The sequence below is a fragment of the Trachinotus anak genome, unplaced genomic scaffold (assembly GCF_046630095.1).
Source record: "Trachinotus anak isolate AG129_WGS33_773 ecotype Australia unplaced genomic scaffold, CSIRO_AGI_Tana_v1 ptg000005l, whole genome shotgun sequence".
NCBI classification, from domain to species: domain Eukaryota; kingdom Metazoa; phylum Chordata; class Actinopteri; order Carangiformes; family Carangidae; genus Trachinotus; species Trachinotus anak.
In genome coordinates this window covers 16998702-17025003 of record NW_027273856.1, presented here as the reverse complement: position 1 = coordinate 17025003, position 26302 = coordinate 16998702, and the positions used below count along the sequence as shown (strand labels likewise).

The 26302-nt window shown below is 39.0% G+C and overlaps 2 protein-coding genes and 1 long non-coding RNA gene across 8 annotated transcripts in view; 2 read left to right on the top strand and 1 right to left on the bottom strand.

Annotated features, from left to right (window-relative positions):
• Window positions 1–2551, top strand: part of kif26bb (kinesin family member 26Bb) — a 29060-nt gene extending 26509 nt beyond the window's left edge. For 2 of the 4 annotated variants that reach the window (XM_071478615.1, XM_071478613.1), the window contains exon 15: window positions 512–2551. In XM_071478615.1, coding sequence (XP_071334716.1) covers window positions 512–566 — 55 coding nt within the window. In that variant the 3' untranslated portion in view covers window positions 567–2551. Of the gene's footprint in view, window positions 1–149 lie in introns of all 4 variants that reach the window. The other 2 variants (XM_071478614.1, XM_071478617.1) reach the window with 1 other exon arrangement.
• The window catches only part of LOC139621780 (uncharacterized), a 38409-nt gene that overhangs the window by 11711 nt on the left and 396 nt on the right, over window positions 1–26302 (bottom strand). For both annotated transcript variants that reach the window (XR_011691082.1, XR_011691081.1), the window contains exons 2-3: window positions 23883–24104; window positions 23415–23497 (exon numbers count right to left, since the gene is read on the bottom strand). This is a non-coding gene — a long non-coding RNA (uncharacterized lncRNA). The remainder of the gene's footprint in view (window positions 1–23414; window positions 23498–23882; window positions 24105–26302) is intronic.
• cnstb (consortin, connexin sorting protein b) lies at window positions 4626–26028 on the top strand. 2 transcript variants are annotated; one of them, XM_071478620.1, is made up of 11 exons: window positions 4626–4785; window positions 8719–9280; window positions 11074–11183; window positions 14244–14274; window positions 16296–16382; window positions 16488–16599; window positions 18019–18040; window positions 18138–18195; window positions 18916–19199; window positions 23549–23693; window positions 23890–26028. In XM_071478620.1, exons 2-11 carry the CDS (start codon window positions 9049–9051, stop codon window positions 24096–24098), a joined length of 1290 nt encoding a protein of 429 aa, XP_071334721.1. In that variant the 5' UTR covers window positions 4626–4785; window positions 8719–9048; the 3' UTR covers window positions 24099–26028. The 2 variants fall into 2 exon arrangements, with proteins under 2 accessions (XP_071334721.1, XP_071334722.1); XM_071478621.1 differs by lacking the exon at window positions 4626–4785 and adding an exon at window positions 4812–5575.

Here is a 26302-nt window from a genome sequence, read left to right as displayed (position 1 = left end):
ACCATAGAGAAGCTGGAGCCAGATACAGCTATTTTTTTTCTTTAAAATTGACTGCAATGAATATGAATTACTATTGTTAGTATTATTTTTAGCACCATTTGTAATTTCCTACCAGCGCATAATTTCATTACATTTTATTGTTTCATTAGATGGGACCCCATGACTGAGGAGTGGTCAGCGTTTGTCAGGTCAACAATTTCAAACTGCGACAATAACAAAGCAAGTCTCATTATATGAGAATCTTGAAATACCAATAATTTGGGTGGTTTCATGCAGAACAGCACATATGTTGTGAATTTTAAAACGAAGAAATTGGATCCTGTGCTTTGTTTTCTAAAGCAAATGGTTTCAAATCATAATCTTGTCACATCCTGCAGATACAGGGCTATGAGCTATGGGCAGTAAACATCTTTAATCTCACTATAATATTGTCTACATACAGTAACCTAATACAGGTTAGTGTCCTTTCCCTCACAAACTGCTTCAGTGTTGCCTCACTATCCCGTTCTAGTCGACCTGTGGCAGACGTTCGAGGTGGACTCCCTGGAGCACCTGGAGGCCCTTGAGGTGGTGACGGCTCGGCTGGAGAACAGAGTCAACCGCTGCAAGGCCAACGTCATGATGGTCACCTGCTTCGATGTTGCCACCAGGAGACGGCATAAGAAGAGACGGCGAAAAGCTCCAGAGCAGAGAGCCATCAAGGGAATCTGAGCTGAACAGTGAGACTCGAGACAAGTCTAGATGAGGCACCTCTTTTCCTCAGTATCTTATGTTTTATCACTTACACCTGGATATTGTCTAACAGTGACAGCTTTCTCCAACACATTGTTGTAACTTCACGCACAATCTCTGTTCTCAACTACCCCATTACCTCTGATACCTTTAAATGAACCATGTGCTGCAGACTGGGGTTTTGTACAATGATAATTCCGGCTCCTCCTGCCCTCACATGGAGGTTAAAGGTCAGAGACAGAGCTACAATCAACAACTTGCAGGACTCTTCACTTACAAAGGGCCAACCCTTACAAAGCAATTTCTAACCACTCACTTTGTTGCACATCACACAGCTTAAATAATTCACTCTGTCCTTTAAATAACATTTAACTTTGAAAATAGCCAGCTTTTTTACCATTTTAATTTCATACAGTATATTTAAATGTATCAGTTCAACACAGTGTAGCAGCTGATGCTAACAAGACATTTTAGTGTAGCTAAAGGACAAATATAACCTTTCCTCCTCTGCTGAGTATTAAAAACATAAGAATTTAGCTTTAAGGATAAACCAAGAGGCTCATCTGGGTGGATTGTTGATTGGATTGGTTGTTTGGAGAGGGTCCCTTTGGGTTTAACACCATATAGACAGTATACTATTGGACATAACTACTATAGATGCTTATAAATGTCCGTGCAGGTCTACGCTGGTCATTAAGCACTTTTGTAAATTTGCTATTATCTCATTTCACTCTGTTTAAGTAATTTCTGGAAAATTTGATTCATACATGTACCTCAAAGTGTTCAAAACATGGATCTTAAGTAAACACTAACACTCGGTGACGCTGCGCATTTTATAGAATTAGAATACAGCTCACTGCACTGCATTACTGTCATCTTTGTGTTTGTTTAGTTTCTTGCATTGACATGTCTACTGATTTAAATTGGGTAACTAAAATAAGGATTTTAATAAGCCAACATGCACAGCCGTGTGTGTCATTTGTACACAAATTTCTGTTTTGCAGCAAAACTTAAAATTGTCTCAGACTAATGAAATTGTTAGTCTGCCTTAAAAGTTGTTATTTTTTCCATGAAGTTTGGCACTTACAGTTATTTCCCAACTGGTTGCTCAAAAGGGAAAACCATGCTAACCTGATGCAATTTTGTACATAGACTTTGGTGCTGAATACAAGTATGAAAATAAAACTGTATTTCAAATCTTTTGAGACTAATGTAAAAAAAAAAAAAGCTTTAAATTTCAAAGGAGGATGGGTTGAGGTGAATATTAGCAGGAATCAAAGCAGTTTCTGTGTGAGCTGTGGAAACAGTGACTGAGCTGTCTGAGAAGACGAGTGACGGACTCCTTGAAGTTACGGCCAACAGAGACACCGTGGTGAATGTTTTCCCTCTGTTCAGAGGATGGGCGATCTGTGATCAATAAACTGGCTGCTGAAACACATTAGTAAATGATTGTGGGCCAGAATAAAAAATGTGGCCTCCACTCTCAGTCTAATGGAGGAGTAATTACATTAAAGGAATAACGTCATCGCGTCTGAAGAGCCTCGTGGCTCTGAAGTCATTGAGCCAATCAGTGAAGATGCTGATGCATAATAATCAATAGACAGTGGTTTTCTACCTGGATGGATGCATTTAAATATACAGGGGAGACACTCATACAGTACACTGGATGTTTGTTTTGTGAATCCTATTTATCAATCAGCATGTTGTACGTTACTGTTATTGGATAACCACAGCTCTCAGTTTTTTCCTGTGTTTTTAAATGTTACAAACTGTGCATCCTTTGATTTGCAATAATTAAAGTCGTCATGCTGTTCCTGCTCACGGTTCCATCACATGTGTTTGTCTCTATGTAGAGATCAGAGTGTACATTCAGTGTTTGTGTGTGTGTCCGTGTGTGTGTGTGTGTGTGTGTGTGTGTGTGTGTGTGTGTGTGTGTGTGTGTGTGTGTGTGTGTGTGTGTGCAGAGAGAGAGAGAGAGAGAGAGAGAGAGAGAGAGAGAGTGAAAATTCTCCTGTTATGTTGTGATGCAATATACAACAACAACAACAACATCGGGGTCCATGGAAAGTGAAAAGGTAATGAGAGCAAGCAGAGTTCAGCCCTAAAGCGACCTAATTATAAAGTCAGACTCATTACAGGAGAGAAAGAAAAACTGGAGAGAGACACACACATACACACACACACACACACACACACACATTCTTCATTCCATGACTTTGCCCCTCCTCTCTTTCTGCTCCACTTCCTCATTGTTTAACCTCATTTGAAGTTACACAAAATCAGCGGCAATGCAGAAAAGGAAAGCCACAGTCTTCCATTCAGACTGTGTGTGCTCAGATTTAGAAAAGGCAGACAGCAGCTGAAAACACAAATAAATACACAAACTTCTGAAAAAGGCTGTGGAAGGTCCATGCATCATTTAAGCCTAAATAATGCATGTGGATGTATTTTAAAACTAAAGAAAAGTCATTTCTCCTTGTTTGAAGATATGTAATCTTCTGGAAACACAAATCAAGCCTCAGCCAGTTTAAACATTTGAAATGCTGTTTTGAGATACAGATGTTTTAGTGCACTAATGTTGTTTACACAAGTAAATTATCGTCCCATATTTATTTGTACATTTAACAGAAAAAAGTAGGAAAATAAGGCCTGTGCTATTTCTGCCTCTGAGAAGTCTTTAATCTCAATGCTTAACTTAGCAAAGGAAACTAAAAACCTGTTTCAATAAATTAAAATTACAGTAATAATATGACGTGTTAACCTACATCCAATTTTTTACAGAAATGATCACAAGCTTAGTAACTCATTATGTTTTAATTTAGGAAATTCCAAATTGCTGGAAATAAAAAAATATGGTTTATTTAGTAATAACATTATTATTATTAGTCTTATTTTTATTTTTACTTTATAGAACACTTTATATACAATGCAAGAGATATAGCTCAAAGCGCCTTACAATAAAATATGTAATAGTACATTAAAACAGGGGTGACTAGAAGGACAATTAGAAAACAAAAAGAAAATATTTGAGCAAATATGTTTAAAAAAAGTACAGGAAGAATAATAAAATATGAGAGAATTAATCAAAAGCCAAATTAAATACATTGATTTTCAGCTGTCATTTAAAAATGTTCAGAGTCTGCATCTCTTACAGCTCTTGGCAGGGTAGTCCAGAGTGTTGGAGCATATTTTTAAAAAGCTGCGCTGCCTATTACATTATCTATATTTTCACATTGTCAGTTAATTATCAGTTTATATGAAAATGCCATGTCAGGGAATTTAGTGGGTCCATGCTTGATAGATTTTTAGCAGATAATGAACGTTTCTGGGGTTTACTTCAAAAAAGTTGCCTCAGCTTATCATTTGACCTTAAAATCATAAAAAGCACTTCATTACTTGTGGTGCTGTGCATTAAGGAGTTGCACTAATATACATAACTGTGATATATATGTATTTTAAAAAAATGTAATGGCCAAATATAAAATATTTAAGGTGTCCACTCCTTTGATGTCTGTTACAGGCTTATACTGTATAATGAGTGCATGCTGACAATGAAGAAGTGGGTTAGGAGCCCTATTCAGTCACCACATTTATCATGATTGTCATGTATCTCATCATTCTCATGAATGTAATAGATGTAAATCCATTTTCTATTCTGTTTATGTAACAGTAACAATAGAACAAAAGACGATGTACATTTTATTCTATTCCCTTGTAATCCGGTGCACAGTTTATCAGCTTAACACCCCATCATATGACCGCCTCAGAGGCTGTTACATAACCGCTGACACACAGCCAGGAGCCAGTGTGACACATCTGCCAGAAGATGGCAGCCTCGGCCTCATGTAGGAGAAATTAATAAATAAGTAACGCCATGTAAGACCATATATCCTGCACTGAGGGGAAGGTGAGAAAAATCCCCGGATTGGACCGTAAACAAGAAGCATGAGAGGGAGTGAGAGACGGACAGATGACAGAGGGAGGGCCGACAGAGGAGGACACCGCCACGCCGCTGCAGGGCGTTGATGTCCAGAGGAGAAACATCTTCTAGTAGTGAGTACCTCCATCAAACCCGCGTCCTGTGCTGGGCGATCCGTCTTATTCTGAGACAGTAACTCACATGAGCACGGTTTATTCCTCACCGGGAGGACACAGGTTGACGCTAGAGCCGCTTTAAGAGGGATGTCTCGTCAAAGATAAGAGGTCCCGGATATAATCCGGTAATATTGTGGGGACAACCGGACTCCACAGCCTACTTCAGACCCGCTGTTCACGGCGGGGCTTGCTTTAGCGCAACATCTGTCCTCCGTGACGCCGTGTGAAGCGTGATAAAAACCCTCGTGGAAAAGTGATTTAGTCAGAAACTAAAAACGTTTTCATTGAGCGCGAGGCGTCAGCGGCACGCGCCCTAGATGCACGTGTTGACTGCCTAACGCAGGGACACGTGCACGCTCACGCACACTCGGCCACCCACTTGTACGATAACAAACAAACAAACAAACAAATACATGAATTAACTGCTGGAGAGAAGGACCAGTCCACTGCAGAGGCCGCGGCAGTGGAGCTCAGTCCTCAGGGAGCACAGTGGAGGAGGACACGTCTTAGTGATGGTGGGGGGGCAGAAGATCAACTGATGGTGATGCCCAGCTGGGTTCAGTGAGCTACACCATAATGGTATATGTTGTGGGAAGATAGCATCCTTTTGTCAGGAGTAATTAACCAATGTGAAGGTTATATTATTGTTTTGCATTTTTCATCTCATTACTTCATGAAGGTAACTGACACATCGCTGCTCACCAGTTTTCAGCACATGTTTTTGTGCCCTGAAGGCAACTTGCTTAAGGTAATAATACATCATAGTGAACCGATGCCTTCTATTTCTATCACTTATTGTGATGTGACCGTGTAGTGAATAATTTACAAACCAAGTGGCTATTAAAGGATAAGCAAAGATGATGATGTTCACTGTAATTGATTAGCACAATCAAAGAAAACGAAATGTTAAAGATCAATACCACTCTCTTGTCTGTACACTGAGTATGAAGCTACAGCCAGCAGCTAATCAGCGTAGCTTAGCATTAACAGAAGGAACAGCTAGCCTTGCTACTAATTCTGTCTACTACCACCTCTAAAGCTCACTGACACGTTCTGTTGTGTTTATTTTGTGCAAAAAAGTTAAGCGTAAAAACAACAGGTTATGTGCTGGATTATTTCTTGGCTGGGTGTCGTAACTTCCTAGAGTTATTCGTTTGTTTGTTTCTGGTCTTAATGCTAAGCTAAGCTAGCCACCTGCTGGCTCTAGTTTCACATGTACTGTACACGTGTGAGTGTTGTTGATCTTATCATCTATCTCTCAGGAAGAAAGCAAATAAACACATTTCCCAAAATATGAGGCTGTTACTTAAGGTTTCTGCATATTGACTGTTTAAAGAAAAAGAGAGTGTTGGCTGCCTAAAAGCTAGACAAAGACATTTATGTTAGCTTTGGGAGATGGACAGCTGTAATGTTCAGCACATATACTTTAAAGTAAATAGGCTAAAAAAATATGATTGCTGTATGACTGCTGCTAGTAAAGTTTACATAGGGGAAACCTCACAGTGTAAAGGCAAACCCATAATTGTCATAACGTGTTTTAGTGCAATCTACACCAATTTTCATCTTCAGCCTCCACTGCATCTTTCTCAGTATCATGCTGCACCTCCTTATGAGTCAGTCTCTGCTCCCAGCGTTTGTACTTTGTGTCACATCCCATGTTGTAGAATTCAGAGTGGTCACATGACTGCTAACATGCTGTGTGAAGATGTAGCATCACACCGCTTTCATGGCCTCAAACCACTCAGGCTGAAAATGTAAGTTTCATGATGCAGAAATACATTACATTTATCTACAGCTTGGCCTGTCTATGTCACGGTTTGTGCAAGTTTGTGCATAAAATTGCACCAATACTGCACACATTTCTGATCTGCTGCGGCTAACACATGGATAGACACAGGTGTGTACCTGTTGCATGGAAACAGGGAACCTTTGAATCTCTGAAGCCATAAATAAATCTGGAAGTTACGTAAATGACACATGAAAACAAAAGATAAATACACAAAGCCTTGACAAGGCTGTGTTTGGTATCTCTGGATAGTAATTACAGTGACAGGACTGGTTAGAGGTTAGTGACTGCCCTGTTAAAGGTCAGTCTTCCTGATAATGTCGTGCTTTTGACAACAGCTACAAGTAAACCCTTGTGAACTTTATGTGAAATGGCCTTAGGCAAGTCACTAAATCCCATTCAGGCTTTGTTAATCTGGATAAAAACATCAGCTAAAGGCCTGTAAATGTTGACTTTTACCTTCATATATTTACCACTCTACTTCATGAAAGCTATGGTATATGATTAGGTGTCGTGAGATTGGTTTTTATCATATAGCCATCATGTGGTTCTGACTTTGAGGAGAAGACTAAGTCCAGTTATGCATTTCATAAAATATCACTGAAAAATCAAATGTTTAGCCCATGTTAGTTTGAAGTAATATTTTGTCACTATTTATAAATTATTTTCATTATAAATTCATCTGTCAAATGTTTTGTAAAATCAATACTTAAATCAATAAAATATCAGAAAATAGTGGAAAATGCAAATTCTCACATTTGAGAAGCTGTAACCAAAGAATGTCGGTTCGTCCACCATGTTGGTCCAGACTGAAACTTAACATCTACTGGAACATTCAAGGTTTCCCTAAGGAAGATGAAGACTAATGATTTTGTTTAACACTAACTTTTTATCTAGGGTCACTGTGAGGTTTTTAGTGAAGTGTCTCAATTGGATGAACTGCTATCAGGTTTGAAAGATATGCAAAAAAATGATATTCTGATTATTTTAGCAGACATTTGGATTACATTATGAGTTACGATTTCAGTTGGATTGATCATTTTTGCATCTTATTTTCACTGAAAAACATTAAAAAGACGATGATGATTTTTGTTGCGGCTTGTACCAAACAGCATGTTCCTTTACATCTGGAGAATATGATTTGTAGGCCAGGGCGTCTCTGTGGCACCATCATACTTGGTATGTTGTGACACATTTTACCTTTATCATAGAATTGCACCCCTTGCAATTTGGATATCTCTCTTGGCCATATTGAAATTCTTCTAATATTTTGATTAATTTTTCAGCCTTAATTGCTATGAAATTTGGAAGAATTCATGTACCCTCCTGGGTAACATGTAATAGCTTTGGTGATCCCTTAACTTTTTATCTAGTAGCATCATCAAATCAAAATTTCAGTTTGTCCTGTATTGTGGTTTATGACCGAGCACCTGATTAACTTGCGACATTCAGGTTCAGCCTCAGCTGTCAGTATGCTAACACGCTAAACTAAGATGGAGAACATATTGAACATCATTCTTAAAAATCAACATGTTGGTATTGTAATTGCGAGCATGTTAGCATATTAGCATTAGCTCAAAGCACCACTGCTTCACACAGATACTAACACTGCTGTAGACTCTTACTCCTCTTGGTTACAGTGTGGTATCTATCAGAAGAGCAAATTTCTACTTCTTTACAGGCCATATAATTATCAAGTGTATAAATCCATGGTGAATTAAATTAATAAATGCACATTAGGCAGTCTTCTTGTTGCCTTGATTTCCAGTTAAAACATGTTCCACTTTTTCTGTTGAAAAACACTGCAATATTATCTGACACCTCTTCTCTGACATACTCAATGCCAACTATTCTACTACACCGTCTGCTATGGAGTTATTTCAAACTGTGAGTTATTTAGAGTGGAGCACTCTGACATGCCTCAGTGGACAGTCCTGGTTTAGACATAAAGACAAGCCTTTCAGTCAATGACATAACTGCCATTTTTACCAGCAATGCTGCCTCTCTTTGCACTCAGTTATCTCCTCTTTCTCTGTTTGTGTGTCCTGCAGGCATGAGGCATACATTATGTTCTCTTTTTAAAACATACCTAATTTTTCTGACAGCTTGCTGGGGACAGGGGGAGGAAGGTACACAATTCTGCGTGAAGGAGAGAAGAGAAAAGCACAATACACCACAGAGAGGACTGCAGAAAGTCACTGGGAACTGGGAACTACATCCTCCACAACCCAGCCTTCGTAGACTGTGGTGGACATTTTCAGTCTCTCTGTTCTTGGCCACCCAGGAGAGGGGATGGAAGGTTAAATCACATGCTCCGTCAAGAGTGATCACAAACCAAACCTGCTGAGACCTCATTCTCCAGTGTTTGAGAAGCCCTTGAAACCTTTCTGGGAGCTCAGAACAACACAAACTTTCCCAAGTAATTTGCTTATCTCATGCCAAGGAAGTATTTTGATAAAGGCCAACGTTTTTTTAGTGAAGGCCCTGAAAGAGACCCAGCCACGGCCCACTGCAGGGTCTCAGGGAAGCATCTGGGGAACACTGATTTGGACGAGGAGATTGTGGAAGTGACAGAGGTGATGGGTAACAAGAACACCAGCCTGCCCAAAAGTCCCAACCCTGGGCTTACACAGAAAGAGGAAGGGGTGTTCATTGATAATACAACAGGTAAAATACTTTACTCCATATATGTTTTTTCTTTACTAATATATGACTGCTGTGTGCTTTCTATGTTTGTGCACCTTAGGGATTTCACCACCTTTTGCAGTGTCAGCTATTGTTGATGGTAACGATCCTATAAAATATATATTCATTACAGCTCATTCAACAAAATGTCTCACAGTTAGTTGGTCATCTTGAAACAACCTTAGCCTGACTTCATTAATCAGAGACACAGTAGAGTGATAACATATTATACTGCAGAGAACTGGTTGAAAATATTTTCAGAACAACTCAAAGCTTATCATCCATCTGTGGAACACAGTTTCCTACAGACTGCCCCGGAAAAAACAGAGCTTAAGATGATCGGGATGATACTAAGCTTTAAGGAAGCCACGGCCAGTACTCTTGGATGCTTGTGATGTACGATACAGCTGGAGCTGATAAGCTCGGTTATGTAAGAGTTGCACTATACAGCTCCAGCTAATAGTGACTAATTGTCACACTAATGGCTGCAGGCGAGGGGCTGACGGGCTGTCACTGATGGCAACCTGCTGAGGTAACAGCCTGTTTGTCAGTTGGCCTTAATGTCTACCATGTCTTCTGATGCTCACACACACACACACACACACACACACACACACACACGTTTGTCTTTCTTACACTTGTATACTTGTGAGGACCCTCACTAACACAATGCATTCTCTTGCTCCCAACCCTAACCTTGACTATCACAACTAAGGGCCTAACCTCAAACCTTTCACCAACCATATCCTTACCATAACCTGTAAGATGAAGTCTTAACCCTCAAACTGTCCTTTGTGTGCTCACAATGTCCTCACAATGCAGAAATGTCCTCACTATGTTGGATTAAAACTGAAACTGGTCCACACAAAGATTGCAATAGAAAGATAGCAATACAAGCCACACACATACACACACACACACACACACTCACTAAATCTGCCATATGTTGTGGTTTTACAGGAGGTTATGTGCTAGACTATCTCTTGGCTTGACGCAGTGAATTCCTGGAAGCTTGTCAAGTATAATAGCATAGAGCCGGACTAGCTGTTTCCCATTGTATCAGTCTTCATGCTAAGCTAAGCTAACTGGCTGCTGGCTGTAGCCTCATATCACTTGATGAAATACCAATGTGAACCAAAGTTAATTTCTCCCTTATGGTTCTGATATTTTCTCAGTGGAGACCACAGGACCAGTCATTTACAGAGCAGTTATCCTGTAGCAGACTAACAAAGTTAAATTTAATGTCAGCTGGACAGAACTGTTGATGCAGATTTCCTGTTATAAATGTGTTGTTCCAGACTTGACAAAGCGCCTGTACAGTGTTTAGAGGTTGAGTAGTTCTCGTAAACTGACCATCTTTTAAGTAACACACATAAATATGTTTTTATTTTTTGTAAAAATGTGCCTCTGTCTTTAACAAGCATCTTGTGTCTGTGTTTTTTATAAATGTATTTCTGTCATTCCCTCTGTCACCGGTGGAGAATGATATCTCACTCCCATGTATGCAGAGTGGATATTATGGAAGTAACAAATAAATCTGATTTTGATTCTGTGGTAATATTAATGTACAGTATACAGTATATTGTCATATCAATTACTGTACATTTCTATGACTGATTGATTACATCGGCCATTGATAAATGCAGTGCAGAAACAACACAGCAAAGATACTGTGATCAGAGCTTACATATTGAGGAAGTTATAGGTTAACATAATAAAACCGACACGTCTGAAACACGAGGTTCATGGTGTTTGTTTGTGCTGCATGTTTCTAGGAAGTGTCTCCAGAGATGGACTGCTGGGGCTCAGCCCGGAGCTGCTAGCCTCCCTGCAGTCCCTCGGAGAAAACAGCGACTACACTCTACTGCCACATTCCCTGCACCAGGTGTGTTACTGTGTGTGTCTGTGTGTGTGTGTCTGTGTGTGTCTGTGTGTGTGATTTTTTTTCTCTCAAATCCAGAGAGAATATGTGTCTTTATTTAGTCAGACACACTGGCTTTGAGGGAGGGTGTGTATGCATCTACACATATGCTCACATTACAGTATGTGAGTATATAACTCCTCCTGTGTGACCTGATTCCAGAGCCTCTGTTTTCTGTGCCAGCTGAGACAAATATAATAAACCACTGAGCTGGTGTTTCTCAAATGTCTCAAAATAGCCAGATTCTTACCACCACAAAGCAAACGCACTAAGATATTTTAGTTTATAATTTAAAAAGTCAGGTAAACTGCACTGCCAGGAGACATTTGCAGTAGTTAGTGGAGCAGATGAGAACATTTATGCAGCTGTTCCACACTGCAGGTGCAGGGATTTGAACTGGCAACCCTCTGCTCTTTTGTTTCCCTCCTGTTGCCTCTCCTGCCACAAATCACAATTACAGCATTCAAGCAGACATGCTAATTAGAGGTGTGATAAATATAGTTTGGTTTGGTCTCTGTGTTTGGTAGAAAAGGATCATGGGAAAGTGTAAGTGGTTTCATGTTTGCTCGTGTGATACTTTGTTGGATCCTATTTCCAAACAGTACTTATACAATATGATTAATTTGTCTCAGTTTGTAGTTTAGTTTGCTTCGCTGCCAACTGCAGCAATCATGGAACAAAGGCAAAGCTGTTTTGCCTCAAATACAAAGAAAGAAAGTAGCGGCACAGCAGTGCAATCAGGATCAGGCTCATTTGACAAATAAGAGTTATCATTTTTTGACAAATACACTTAAATTACAATGAGCTATTACTGGTGTGAGTGATGGTACATGCTACAGATAACTATGTTCCCCATTTTTAGCAGGAACATGCTCAGTGTCTATTTGACATGATGGTCCATATTTGGTCATAGCTGCTATTCTGGTGTACCGAATATTTCATGGCCTGAACTCATTTGTCTAAAGTGAAGACGAAATAATTCATCAAAGCAACACAAGAGTGTCTACAGTACGTGGTTTGAAAATGCTCCATTTTGGGTTTTCATGTTAGTTTGCACATCTGCCCCTGATGGGAGGTCTGGCTTCTGGAAAATCATGATCATGATAAGTGCAGCATACATCTGCAAGTGCAAACATCATCAATAAACTAAGAGAATGCAAGAAGATCAGTGAATCACCAGGGATATGATGTCTGAGTGTAAGAAGCAGGTTTCTACCAACATTAAGGGATCACTGAACAAGTTCAGGTAGGCCTGGATATTGAACTTCGATATTTTTATGGACCGGCCGAATTAGTTTGATACAATTGAAGATTGAAAGATGCCTTGTCATTTGATAACTGAAGAGTAAATGAGTAAATATCATCAGTGTCAGTGAGCCAATCAGCAGGCAGCATGCTTGGGCCAAGGTCTAATAATGCTGGTGATTGGCTGTTTATTTGACTGAGCTTCAAAATAAAACTAATGTAAAACTACAATTTGTACCAAAATGTGTATTTAAATTTTCCTATTGTTTAAATTGATAAAATTGATAAAATTGCTATATAAATAAGTATTGTTAAGAATCAGTATTGAAGTCAATGTTTTGGTGTCAGAACAGATATTGAAAATTTTTGAATGACACCCAGCCCTAGTTTCAGGAGACTCTTTTAACACATCAATAAGCTCAGTGAAAAGCATGCAGCAGGGACATCCCGATAATGTTTTCTTTGTCCCTGACCCCTTTTAATATTGGATATTTTCTGATCCAATGTCAGCTCACCAAGGCCAACTAAATGTAAATTAAAGATTCTGTAAAGCAGAAAAACATATGAGTTCTGAGTTTGCCACACCACAGAAAAATAGCCTATCAAACCCCCTGCTAAATTTGAATAAGTATAAAATATTGCCAAATATATAAAATTAGGTTTCAAACTTGTGAAAAAATAACCAGTATTATCAACTCTGGAACGCTGGGGGCATGTCTGCTGGTTAGTCAGTTAGTTCAAATGTCTATATTTTTCTGTCAGTGGACATCTGTTTCAACAGACAGACAGGGTATGGTGCAAATGAAAGAAAATGTCATTACTATGTATCTATCTATGTCTGAGTTAAGAGTACAAGAACTACAGGCCACTCAGGAGACAGAGGTGTATGGTAAAAGTTATGGTGAGAGGCCACTTTGAGCAGAGAGATGTAGGAAACAAACTAGAGCTGAAACAATTAGGTGATTAATCAATTAGCTGAATGACCAAAAACTAATGAAGTTACTGTTAGATCTGGTTCTCTGAACTGACTAACAAAAATGTTGTAGTTGCAGGATTTGATACTTTCCTTTATGCATATATGATAGAACATTTAATATTAAGGATAAAACAAGCAATCTGAATAAGGCATGTTCTGCTGTGGGAAAATTATAATGCACATTTTTGACCATTTGAGACACTTTATAGCCCCAACAATTAATCAATCTTAAAAACAGCTACCACAATAATCAATAATTAAAAATAATCACTAGCTACAGCCCTAAAACTACCTGCTATAAAGGAATTACAGAAATACCCATGATGGGAGGGACTTTGACATCTCTAGATTTACTAAATCATACAGTGAAGTGGTGGAGAGGAAGGTACAGAGTGTGTGGATGGGAAAAAAGCCCACACAGACATGTTAATCCGGACCATAAGTCGTAGCATGTGACTTCATGTCTCACAGGTTGTCTGCATGTCTCTGCCTCTCGGTATGATGCTGCCATGTGACCCTCATCTTTGAAGGAATTTGGTGAATTTCAAACAATAACTTCTACATGTGGTTAAAGGGCTAATTAGTGTTTGACAGCTTCATGTTTAGCACAGCAGTGCGGTTTAGGGTCACTGTTTGCTTTGATTCTTCAGGGATTTAATGGTGATTTTTCACACTGTCACATGATTTGTTTTAGAGTTATTTTAAGTTACAGAGGAACACAAATGATACCGTTCTTTATCCTGTGCTTCATTGTGAATCAGCGTACTGCACCTCCTTTTTAATCAATTACCTCCTTTTTTCAGATTGCAGAGGCCTACTCACTCAAAGAGGACTGTATCCTTTCAAGCGCACAGTGACCTCATTTCTCTGTTTATAGGTACTGTAACATTTACCAATCACTAGTATTGGTAGCTGAGTCGTGACTGAGTCAGAGTGGCACTTGTGATAATGAAAAAAAAAAAAACATTAAAAGAGAGTTTTCTAATCTCTAGTCTATGGAGAAACTGTCTCCATCTGTGTTGGCTGAACAGGGGCTGACCTTCACTGTCTGTGCAGGTCAAAGGTCATAATGCTTTAAATTTGACCCTTGGTGCAGCAAACAAAAAGAACTCTAAGCTCAAAATTAAATATTCAGAGAAATATCAGTCATGTCAAAGGGCAAAAAGTCTCTGTTAACAATATTTTTCTGTAAGGTTGTCTTTCTGTCAGCCCCATCTCTGCGCCTCTTATCGCTGTTTTTGTTTTGTGTCTGTTCATTTGTTCCTCAGTCACTGGGTGTTCCCCACACTTTGGCTCAGAGCCCTGGGGGCTTGCAGCAGCAGTAGTTTCCTCTGATCCTGTTTATGCTGTTGCCTTGGCAACAGCTGCCAGTCCGTCTTACTGCGAGGAGGATGGTGGGTGTTTATGTTTATGTGTGAGAGGAGAGAGAAAGTGCTTAATGCTGAATGTATGGGGAAGGAGGTTTTGTAAGACAGAAAAATGTCTGAGAGCGGGAATAGAGATGCTCACTGGGAAACATTTTTATTTGCATGACAGAGCAACATCCCACTTCAGCAACAGCGTGTCACAATGCTGATTTTAAGCAGAACATTTGTTTAGTCTCAGCCATTTCTTCCAATACAGCTGATTAATTTCATGATTAAAACTGTTGTGAAGGCCCATAGCACATCAGATCAAACCTGAGTGTTTGTTTCCAGTTATATTTTGGCTCCTTGTGTGTGGAGGAGCCACGTATGTTTCATTCTCATTAACACAATATCTCAGGAATCTCAGTCTTGAGGGAATCTCTTCGAATTTGGCTCAAACGTTCTCATGAACTCAAGGATGAACTGATTAGAATTTGTTGGTCAAAGGTCAAAGGTCACAGTGACCTCACAAAACATGTTTTTGGCCATAATTCAAGAATTCATATGCAGATTATGACATAATTTAACACAAATTTCTAAAAGGATAAAACGATGAAATTTAAATGATGACATTTTATATCCAAAGGGTCAGAGGTCAGCTTCACTGTGACGTTGCTGTAACTCAGGAACAGAAGGGGACATTGTGACCATATTTCCTGCAAATGGTTGGCAGAGGCATACAATCATGAGGCAGTGACTCTCAGTCTCTCTCCAGATTCTTCACTCAACAAAAAATTTTGTTTCTGACCCAATGTATTATGAGTGTTAGCTGTCTACTAATTGGTCAGGTTTTTTGTTTTATAATGTCTTTATTATTATTAATAATAATAATAATAACAATAATAACAACAATAATAATAATATAATTTTAGAAATAACTTCATTTCTCAGTTCTTTCAGTCTTAACTTTTTCTTATTATAAATGGTCATAACATTCAGTTTCATCTTTTCACCTAGTGTCCTCATAAAAGTATCAAGTACTTCAGTGACAACACTAGAACTGTTTATTAAATTCACTATGGATATATATACTTCTGCTTTTTGCTTCTTTGTGGGGAACCATCTGAATCCGTCTTCTCTCAAAATGACACAAACTAGATTCACATTCACATCACCAGCCCCTTAAATTCAAATATATCTTTACAAATATGAATTGGTTTTGGTGCCATGAGAAGAATGATTAAGGATCTCTGCTGTACAGTCTAATTGGATGATAGAAGCACATTATATTATACATCTTGTGTATTTAATGGTTTATAGTGACAGTGGATCATCCATCCCTCTTTTAAACAGGTCATATTTCCAGTTTTTGCCACTGTATACCTGCTGGTGAATGAACACCTAGGACCCAATTAATGTAAAAACTTTAACAACGACTCAAACTGCAGTTAATCAGAGACGTTTAGATTGAAAATCTCAGTTGGTGTCTTTAACTACGGATGCTACCAGACCAGTGGGCCATTCAGTTCCTACAGCTGGAGAAGCTCTACCATGAACGTCTGCTCTCCAACCTTACCGCCCTGATGGAAAACTGGGGTAATGCATGCATCAGTTTCTCAGCTCTGTAAAATATTACCTGTGCTAGCCTGAGACAAAGAGTGGGTGTGTGTGCATTAATTTTGCGTGAACCTGTGTTTCCAGAGAGCCAGTTGAGAGAGAAGAAGAACACTGAGAGCAGTTTGCCTGCTGAGACAGACCCCATCAGTCAGAAACACATCGAGACCCTGAGCCAAATCTGCAGGACACACCCCAGGTATACCACAACAACTACAGAAAACACTGAAGTATGTGGTCTGACGAACTTGTTCTGCATTGTTGAAGCAGGTTGATACATGGGAGGGAACCTGAATTCACCAACAAGCTTTTTATCCTGTGATCTACCACAGCAGTTCTTCCTCAGGGTGTGGTTGGAGACAGCAGCAGACTCTCCACACTTTTTAGTTTTTATTTATCACTAAATGTTAATTTAGTAAAGTTATATCCTGCATGTGGAGAGTTTCCATGGCTCTGCTCCTTTCCAGATGGCAGGATCTCAACCTCAGTAACTTAACTAAATTCCTCTTATGCCATTTGCATTTCCTCCCATTACCTTCATAACTGCCGGGTGTAAACCTTTAAGCACCCATTTTGCTTTACTGTAATCAACTTCTATCTTTGTCTTCCATGACACACTGAGTGGTCATAGACCAAGCCATCACATTGATAATGTATGACAATACACTGATGATGCAGATGCACATGGGAACGATTGGGAAACATCAATATTTCTAGCAGGATGGAAAAGATTTCCTCAGGATAGTGATTTCCTCCAGACTCAGACAAATACTTCAGGTCTGGATGCCAGGAACTGCTGTGTCCCACCTATGCTGTGACTCTCTTGGTATGTGATTTTAGCCCACAGTCATTTTGTGCAGGTGGATTTGATTTGGAGATGATGGGAAGCTTAAAGAATATTTTAATTAGTTAAAGAACCCCTCTGGTGAAAATCAAGTTTTTAACCTTGTAAAAATGTCTATATGGTGTTTTTTATATAATACAATACATATTATGAGCAAAATAATCAGTCAACGGCATCGCTGAATATTTCCACCTTGGAACTGCAGTGAACCAATGACACTCTCATAAAAACAGATTCAGATAGCCAGGGATTCATACATCACATACCTAAGAAGCCAATCCTGCAGACTTGTAGGGACAGGGGTAAGGGCAAAATAAACCTGAAAGAGTTTGTGTTAGCACAGCCACTAACACTGTGTCAGTCACTAAGAGGCTACAGAGGCTAACTACACGAACTATTCTGATATATCTGCTAGTCGCCGATTTTGGTCACAACAGGAGGCTGTTGGCTCAAACATGTTTCCTCCACTAACTTCTGATATGCACTGATGTTTCACCTGACTACCTAGCGCTAGCAGTTGTGGTGGGTGGGGCATGGTCAAATCCAGAATTTCTTAATGAGGAAGTAGATGTGCTTCCAGCTCCAAATTGCCCCCCCTCCCCAGGAAAACCATGTTAAACAAAATAGAGTATTTTTAGTTTAAACATATCCGCAGAGGAACTTTAAGTACACAGCATTAATCTGTCATGTCTGTTTTCTCTTTCTCCTGCTGTCTGACTGGTCGTCTTTTGTCTTGACCTGCCTTTGTCTCTATCTCTCTTTGGCATCACTTAGACCATCCATCAGTGTTCAGCAGGTAAGACATGGAAACTTTCCTCTTCTACATTGATCATAAATCAATTTCAGACTTGTTCTTACCGATTAATTATTGTCATCTGTGTTTGATTTGACAGAACATGCTGAATACAACACTGAAAGACATCCAGACACTACAACCCTGTCATGATAAAGGTAAACATGTATTATTGTCTGTATACAGAACCAAAGGAATAAACAAGACTAAGATTGACAGCCATGCTAGCAGCTCTGTGAGGCTGTGGTTTGAGCTAAATGCTAACTGCATTCCAACAAGCCCACAATGACAATGCTAACATCCATCCATTGTTCACTATCTTAGTTTAGCATATTAGCACGCTAACATTTGCTGATTGACACTAAGACAAAGTACAGCTCAGGGTGTTGGATCATTAGCTCATTAGCTCATTATTTTCCACAGGTATTTGGTTATTAACCAACTCAAAGAAGATGCAACTAATTTAAATAATTAAAAAATATATATTAATAATTATTAATTTAAAAATAAATAAATAAAATGAGAATCTAAATGCTCTCCCTTTTATCCCTCAATTTAGACAGGTCATATTTTCAGTTTATTATACTTAATTTACTGACATACAACAGAGTGAAGTCATTTTAGTGCCAATCTCAAGTTTGTGCCACAATCTTCTAATCGATCAAGGTTTCCTTTAATGGTCATTTTTATGTAGGTACATAAAAACAAAATACCGTTGCACATAAGAACACAAGGCAGAATAAAAAAAGACCTTAGAGTGCAGTAGTCAAAAAAAGAATAATAATAAGTAGTAATAATAAATATGGTCATAGATAAAAGATGACAGGTCACATACAGATAATCAATATCCAGTGTCCTTTGTTTTTCCCCCATCCTAGTCAACAATCCTGCAACGTCACACAAGGATGGAGAGGAAGAGCAAAACGTGAACTCAGGATCAGCGCCATCTTCACCACAGACAGGCTGTCAGGAGGAAGGTGGGGAGGAGGGTGGAGAAGAAGAGGAGGAGGAGATGTATGAGGAAGGACAGGAAGTAGAAGAGGAGGAGGAGGAGGAGCCGTGTGAGGAAACGCCAGAGGAGGAGGAGGTGAAGGTGGAGTGGCCAACAGGAGTGCCCCAGGCTTCAGACAAGGACCTGGCCAAACTGTCTCACACAGAAGGGGTAGGAATCCACCTTATCTGCTCATCTTTAAAACTAATTTACATATTGGAGGGATTAAGCAGATTCTCATTTTAATGTGTGAACTGCAGAAACATTTTTATATCAAATGTAAATGCAGTGTGAAGATGATGGACATGAGATGAATGTGTAAAGGAGAGCTTTGTAATGCAGGAGGAGTAGAAATATGATTTCCTTCTCTGTATCCCTGCATCTCTTGATCTTTCTCACCTTTCCTTCCTCCTCCCATCCATCCATCCATCCATCCATCATCCTCTGCATGCATCTGTCCTTCCTTCCTTCCTTCCTTCCTTCCTTCCTTCCTCTCTCTGATCTTTTCTGTTTTTATGTCTTTTATACTTTCTGCCTGCAAAACGTAAGACTATATTAGTTTAAGTTCCACATCCTGACCCACACAGCTTTTTGTCCTTGCTGGGACACTCCCACTGAAGATCTCTGTGCAGTGAGATCATCGCCAACTTCTCTAAGTTCAAAAACCTCCACCCATGCTCATTGGTGTGGCCTCACACTTGGGATGTCTTCTCTGCCAAATGTGCTTCATTTCTGACTCTGCGTCTGAGCCAAGACATTATGTCCCGGCTCCAACACTGAGCTGGAGGGGCTGGTTCTTCCTAGAGGTGGGGACGAAATCAGAGCCTTTCCAAATAAGCAGTACAAGCTGAAGGCCTCACATTGATGGGGTCAGGACCATGGCCGTTATGTAATCCATTGGAAGTTTGACTGGGTGGGGCATCGGTGGGACTCTTCTTTATAAATATTGTGTCACATTTCATGAGGGTCTTGTAGGCTTTCAGCTAGGAAGATTATATTTTCCCCTCTATCTTTAGTCACATTACAAGATACTAAACAAAGTGAATCAACAATAACACAACCCATTTTAGAAATTAAATGTTGATGCACAGAGCTGGAAGTTACTCCTGGTGACTTCCAGTTGGCCATAAATCACTATAATTTCATAACAAACCTCTGTGAAGGGATAATTTATATTTTTGACAAAATGTATTGAGATATTTTCTTGTTGTATTTCTGTGTGGACATCAGCTGAGGCAGTGGGTCCTGTAGCTTTACCGACAAAAATGAACAGCCGTAAACAGATCTGAACCAACAGAAATATGTAGAGCCACAGCTGTGCTCAAAAACAAGCCCCCTGCTCATTCAGTCCTCAGTCGGCAAAACAGTGACCTGCTGGACCAAACTGAGCAGCAGGCAGCAGCATCAGTTTATGGGCTGTATAATAGATCACTTTGTTGCAAGTGTGATATGTAAAAAGGCCATACTGTGTCCTTTCAGAAGCCCTGGGACGCGCTCTGAGAGCACAATAAGGCATTAGAAATATTTGAAAGACATATTCTTCTGTTGCAGATGAGTCATTTTATATGATGCTTTGCGGCTTTGAATGTTTCCCTTCAGTTCAGTTTGCTGCTGTTCATTTCTGTCACATCAGCTGGGACTCATTGCCTCTGCTAACGTCCATGCATAAATACCACCATGACTAACTCATAATTATTACTTTAAGATGAACAAATTTTACTGTAAATACTAGTTGGATTTGCCAGCTCCCAGTAAATGTGACATTGTATCAGGATTATACTGTTGTTTCACCACTTTGATCCAGTCATTTGTGTTTTTAGTGAAATGTCTTGTCTACAGTTGGATTGATTGCTGTTAAGTTTGCTCGACACATTCATGTCCCCCTCAGGATTAATTGTATTTACTTTGTGAACCTCTGACTTTTCATCTAGTGCCACCATCAGGTCAATTATTTTTTATTTGTCCAACAATCACTGCGAAACTGACTTTCCTTTCGTACTCTGCCATACTTTGTGTCAAATGTTAGAATGCATACTAAATTAACATGTGTTACCATTAAGCTCAAAGCACTGATTTGCCTAAACACAGCCTCATAGAGCAACAAGGGTGTAGACCCTTAGCCATGTTTTGATATGAATATATTTTCAATTATTTTTATTTATTTTGTCCAAGTAAAAAAAAACAAAAAAAACTTCTTGCATTCCCAAGAGATTTCTGAAACTTCACTAAGAACAGCACTAAATATTTTTTTCAATGATGTATTAAATGTAAGAACAAGTTGATTTAAATATTCCTCAATAGACCACTGATTTTATCATAATTTCTATTATAATAGAAAAAATATTACTGGCGTGTGACAGATTCTCATCAGAAGCAAAATGGTGAGACTCGCTTCTAATCTAATCAAAGCTAATCTAATCTGATCAAGACCCATATTGTCCATAATTCATCAAATAAAGAAAACTACTATCATCAAAAAAGGAACAAACAGAAAAAACTACTGATGTTTAAGCCACTTCAAATGAACCTACAGAATATTTTATTTTCAAAATGACTTGACCATGAACCATTATCTGTTTTGGGTGGTCCCCTACAGTAGTCTTACATAATCACTTATGTATGAAGGAGCACAAATGTTACTTTGTCTTGACAGATTTCTCAAACCATGCATATTTCCATTTAGCATCACAATTTTAACAGTTGTAAAACAGCAAATACTGAATTATACAGGGCTTTACTTGTGCCCCAGAATGTGGCCTAAGCAGTAAAACATGATATACTAATGTGCCTCTGTACAGATCCAGCATGGTATTGACCCACTGACCTCACTGAATAATTGACCTATAAATTACTGCAGCAGATGTGGCTGACAGCTTGAGAGATGACTCCATTTCTCTAGTCAGCATATGACCATACTGTGTGTTATTGTTTCTGCTCTGTGGCTGGTGTAGAGAGTAGAATCAGGTCAAGAGGTTTTCATTGGGTTGGGAGGTGTTTTAAGATCTACAAGGAATTTCTTTCTTTCTACTGATCTCTGCTGACTTAGTTTTTGAACATCAGTCAGAAGCTCTTTTTTTGCAACAAATAACAATATTTATAATCCAATGAATTCCTCCCTCTAACTTGGGTACTGAGCTTGTCCAATTATGCTTTCCAACAGAAACACTTTACCAAAGTCAGGCCTGCTGTGCCTTTCCAACACAGAGAGAATCATTTATGCTTCTGTGTTGTTACACCTGTGCCTCTGCAGATCTGTGTTTACTCGCCTCAGCCAAGCTCCTGTGGCTCAGCTCCAGTTCATCTGAAAGCTGCTGGTCCTCTGTTGACTAATACCAAACATACAGTAGGCCTCACATTAGTCTGCTGATAGAGACCATTCACTGTGTACCACTGGTGGTTTTTATGGGGTATTTCTTGTAATATGTTCTTTTTTTTAATGTCCTTATTCAAAACAAGATGTTCTGCTATTCTCATAGTTTCTGGCCTGTGTTCCAAACCTTAAACCTCCTAGTTTGTGGTCCTCTTCTTAAAGGAGGTTATCACACTGAATCATTTTGCATCTACAGTTAAAGATAAAAGATTATTTAGTCCTATTAAAAATTGGTTTAACTCATTTTTGACCAACCTTAATTGATGACACTTTCCCTTCTTTGACAGAGTTTTAGGGAATTTAACAAAGGGTACCACTATTTTATTAAGACGAAGCTTAGGTGGTTAATTCCTAATGTCAGAGAGTAATTATGATGATTACGAAGGTTTTGTTTTCATTTGTTTGATAAATAAATCAATTCCGACTTGCATTTTCTGAAAGTTCATTGTTAATACATAATAATAATATTGTTCCCCTTTCTGTAAGTCGCTTTGGATAAAAGCGTCTGCTAAATGACTAAATGACTAAATGAATGACTAATACTGTGCATGCTTGTTGACAACTTATAGTAACTGAAAGTATAAGGCTGGAGACATTTAACATGCTTTTAGCTGAATATTGTAGTTTGTGCAAACATTACTTAAACAGAAGTAAGATGTAAATTTTTGGGGGACTATTTTCACTAGTGGATTAATACACATTTTGATTGTGGATTAATACACAGAGAGTAAAGACTTATGACTGCAGGACAACCTGTGGGACTGAGTCAAAAACATTACAGTGACATGTGTGGTGATGTAGGAACATGTCATTCAGTGCAACTGTGTGGCAGTTGATGTGATGAAAGCTAGAGAATAGAAGACTAACACATCAGGCTGGATACATGGGCAATATCTGTCGGTAGGATGAATTCACTATTATTTTTGGGCTTTTCATTGGACTGTTCACAATAGTTAAAAAAAGAATATCACCCGATGTAACTCCTAACATACACCACACAAAGCTACCGTACTTACCAAAGATGTTGGGATCACTTTGATACCAGTCGTCTCATCAGATGCTGGATAAGGTGACCAAAGTCCCTGAAGCTGCACTCGTCCTGCGAACAAGATGAAAACATAATTTTTTTTGTTTCCTGTGGCTCCTTCAGAGTTCGTCTCCTGATGGCCTGGTCTCCATTTTGAAGAGAAGGAGAGCGTCGCTGGATGGACTCCCTCCCCCCAGCGACATAGCAACCAAACAGAACTCCAAACGCAAAGTTCGCTTCAGTGAACCAGAGGATGGCATTGAGCAAGGTACAATTTAACTTATCTGTACTCTAAATACATTCATGAACTGCATACCCTGAATCACTCCTGCCAGTTCCAGGACTGATTTAAAGGAAACACAGTGGCTGCAGTTGATGAAATCTATGTGCTACAGATGTACTGTCAAATCTTTTATCATTATAAAGAAGCATATTTCATTTGTGCTATATTTCTTACTTCTTAGATGAGGTAGGTGGGGATTCCTGCCTGATCCTCCTGCTGCTGTGTCTGGTTACTGTGGTGATCAGTATAGGCGGGACCGCTCTCTACTGCACCCTGGTGGACACTTACTCCAACATTTGCACCGACTTCACTCAGAATGTCAACTTCTACGTCCTGAACGTACGGAGATTCTTTGAAGGGCTCGGACACTGGCTGCCCCTCTGGACTTAGTTTCATCTGCATCCCAGAAAAGAACAGTTTCAGAAATTTGTGCTAAGTATAAAATAGAGAGTGAAGATGAAAGAGTTCCCGAGTAGGACTGATAAATGCGGGACCTACAGGCATTAATCTGACGCTGCCATTCAAGAGTGTTTAAAGCTCTGATTTCTTCTACAGTGACTGGACTCGTGTCTCAACAAAAGAGCTCACATCCCGTGGCCCACTAAGACTTGTAAATTTGATCAAATGGGCTAAGATTTATGTATCAGCAATCGGGTGCTCAAAGCAACAAAAGAAAAACACTAGAAATTGTCCAAATTTCTTCATCTCAGAAGAAAAACATGTGATGGTGTGTGCATGTTGTGGGATGAGAGTTTAAAAAAAAGCTTGTTTACTACTGTCTGTGTGGATGTTTCATCTTTAAACTGAACATTACAGATAACCACACAAGAGGGCTCACAACTCTCTGTTATATTTATATTTTAACTGAAGTAGTTTATCTATGTAGTAGTGTATCCCTCACAGTTGTAGCAGTCATAGCTGTGGATAAATTTGTCTTTTGTTCCAGAGGCTTTATTGTTCTGGTGGTTTTATTTTTGACTTATACAGAGAGAAGATGGCTATAGGATCATTACTGTGTGTTGTTTCTTTGTACCATTAATGGGCCAAATGATGATGTTTTCCTTTTAATTTCATGCTACCATTACTGTTTGCTCTTTTGACCTCTCTGCTAATGAATATACCCACTGTATATCAGACACATTATACAGCATGACAACAAAGATTTATATTATTTTGAAGCACCCTGATTCCAGATACAGACGAGCCGTTATGATCCTTTCACTGAAAAGGATAATTTCATAACTGCGTCTTTACCTCAATACAAGTGGTTACACTTCACATTCCTTTTATCTGAAGGTGACCAGCTCATAGAGAAGCATTGTACTGTATATGATAGTGGTATATGTACAACATGTCTTATTAAAAACAAAGCACAGCATCATGAAACAGTCTGCAAGAATGATGCTGTATATGTAGATTCAGGAAGAGGCGCAGCTCTTGGTATGAAAAGTCTGTCTTAGAACACAAGACATTTGTGTTATAAGGAACATTTCAGTGTAGTCATCATGGTTATCAGTATACAAAACAGTAATTTCACAGCCGCTCTGCAAACTCAGGCATTTACCCTGTGTTTATACCTCTGGTGCTCTGTGTTTTCATGTTCATTCTTTGGTGTGTAACTCTTAAATTCCTGCTCTACATCTGGATTTACAATCGCTTCGAGTCTTCTCCTGCAATGTGCAGACAGCTACACCATGATATTAAAAACCCAATGCATTTAGGAGATGAATAGAAAGTGTGTGCCCATTGGACACCAGATCTCATTTAAACAAAGGCAAAACAATAAGTGGTTAAGAGTTAAAATTAAGATGAAGTACATTATTACTGTGAACAAAACTCATTTTACATCTTTCTGGGGTGTTTACATGTTTACGTTAACCTAGCACTAATTGGTCCATTTGGTTATGAGCACAGTCTTGAGGTGTCCTTTATATGCATTGGGAATTTAATTTCTAGTTTGCTGTCTTTGTATCATTTCATCCAAAAGTCGAGATTTATTGACTAACAGTTGTGTTTCCGGGCTGGCTCCAGTAACACAGAAGATATTCCTGTAAACACACAGATTTTATTGGAATGGAGAAAATGAAACTTGATCAGCATGTTCCTTTTATCCATTGCCTTGTATTGGTATTTTTTTTTTAAACCAATTTCAACTCTCCTTCTCAGCTCCAGATGTTTGCAAAATGATGAATGTTACTTCTGTATTGTCACTGTGGATATTGTTTACCTACAAGTTTTACATTATGCGATCCATCTTTATATGTTTCAATATTTATGTTAAGTTGTGTCCATAAGGGAATACAAAAAAATCTTAACATTTGCTATTGTGTTTTTTGTTTGTGGCATGGTTGGAGAAGAGAGTCTCTAAACTTTAAATTATATGCGCCCTATCTAATAATCATCAAGATTTGTTGTAAAATATGATTGTAAACACATTGTCTTCAGAGGTTTGACACCAGCCACCAGTTCCTTACGTGTAAAACCGACGTTTCTCCACTAGATGTCCCTCTACACCTGAGAAAACAACATTTTCTCTAGAAAGTTCACCCACATACAATCTGCTGCAGTCACACCGCAACTTACAGTGGGGGTAC